We start from the raw sequence: 1910 nt of genomic DNA on the forward strand, positions 1-1910 counted from the left end.
CTTCTTCCCACACCTGCGTCATGCCTGCCGATGGCATGGCCCCAGCCCCAGCCCTGGCCCCAGCTCACTCACACAGCACTGCTGCTGCAGCCACCCAGGTACTGTTTGGCTCCCCCATCCCAAAGCAACTGATTTTTTAAAAGACTGCTAAACTTTGTCCAATGTAAACAGCCTTTTACAAGAACAGAAAAAGATACATCACTCACACAAGGGGAACTCTGTTACAAAAATTTCAAACTTTTTGCTCCCAAGCACAGATAGTGCAACTGCTCAGTTAAAGAAGTATAACAGATAAAACAACCTATTTTTTCCTAATCGAGTTCTCAAAAATGACCAAATCATTTTTGCTCAAACTCCTGACAAAATTTGGAGTGAAGCAAAACATGAGCAATTTCAACTCAAGCAGCTGAAAGTTGGGAGAGTTAACTAAAAACTGCATCAAATTATGGAAACCATTGTATAACCCTAACTGTAGGTGCTGCTAGTAGCTCTGTGTATAATGAGAAACCAAAAAGTGGGCTAGAACTGCCCTTTTTCTGTCAAACACTGACCAAAAAAAATAAGCCACAACTGAAAAGACATCCAGCCACATTAAAGGGAAAAGAATTTTAAAGTAAACCCAAAAAAGCAAAATAACTCAGTTAAGTCTGGCTGGTGGATAGCAGTTTGTCCTTAGATCCCCCTTCTGCGTTTAATTATTGCCATAATGAATATACAAAATTTAAAATAATGCAGAAGTCCAGGGTGGCTACAATACCACCGGAATTAAGCAGGAAACTGTTTCTTCCTCCTGGTTAAAAGGTTACATTACTTTAATTTGATGCGATTTACTACCCTATTTCTGATGAGTTATTTTTGTTATAAATGGAACCAATTTACATAAAAATGTGTATTAGTGACTTACATAGCAAATACAATGCAAGCAATTCCCACAGGCTAAAAAACAAAATTGTCCATATCATCTGTAACGCAGTAATTATATCCTTTGAAAAGATATGGCTATTTAAAACCAAGCCAGTAGTTTTCCTGTTTAGATGTTAATGAAGCACTGTGTCCCAGTCAGGAAAACTGATAACAGATCCATATTGGCAAAATATGGGATAACCCTTTTATTAAAGCACCAGTTAATTCTCTCTCTTGCAACTTACCATTAACATTTTATGCAGGTCCTCTTCAAAAGAATCTATATTGCAGTCAATCTTCTGCAAGTCATCTAACACCTCCCGTAACATAAACTGGTAATATTGCTTCATTAGTAGGCCACCCTTCAGGACTTCTTTACACTCTCTCACTAGCTGCAAGAGAAGAAGCAACAAACTTCAGTTGGTCAACTGGCTATACTCATTTCCTTGGGGATTTAGGAACTGAAAGTTTAAAAAATATGCATCACTAGTAGGTTTTTCTGGCCTTTGCAGGCTAGCTAAATACATCTATAGGAAAGCTGTGCACTAGTTCTCCAAGACCAACCTAATTTTTATTGTGCCACTCTTATTTACTGGAAGTAGGAATGACAGCAAATATTACAGATGTTTCCCTTACTTTCCCCCTCACAATAAGTTACTACCAGTAGTTAGATAACTGGACATGGGGCCTAATATTTCTAGATCAATGTTTCAAATGCACAGAAAGTCAGTAACAAAATAAGGTGAACGTAACAGCTGCTAGCAGTCGATGGCTTAGGTGCCACAGCACCAAAAAAGAAAAAATACCATGGATAAAAAACAGCAGTTAGTGACTTCAGACAGTTTCAATAGAAAAGGCCAAGAACCAAACAAATAAGTGACTTAACAATGGCCAGATTTGATCAAGGTGCAAGCACATGAATGGGGCTGCCCATTCTATACCTGGCTCTACAAAACATGGAGCTTTACAGCATTTATACACATCCTCTAGGAGTTGGGGGTGTGGTG

The 1910-nt window shown here is 38.7% G+C and overlaps 1 protein-coding gene across 1 annotated transcript in view; it reads right to left on the reverse strand.

Moving 5' to 3' along the window:
• MAP3K4 (mitogen-activated protein kinase kinase kinase 4) overlaps nt 1-1910 on the reverse strand; it is a 159923-nt gene that overhangs the window by 73223 nt on the left and 84790 nt on the right. The window contains exon 5 of the mRNA XM_019526945.1: nt 1149-1295. Within this exon, the coding sequence (XP_019382490.1) occupies nt 1149-1295 (147 nt within the window). The remainder of the gene's footprint in view (nt 1-1148; nt 1296-1910) is intronic.

The sequence above is a fragment of the Gavialis gangeticus genome, unplaced genomic scaffold (assembly GCF_001723915.1).
Source record: "Gavialis gangeticus isolate Ggan-Ray unplaced genomic scaffold, GavGan_comp1, whole genome shotgun sequence".
Classification (NCBI taxonomy): domain Eukaryota; kingdom Metazoa; phylum Chordata; order Crocodylia; family Gavialidae; genus Gavialis; species Gavialis gangeticus.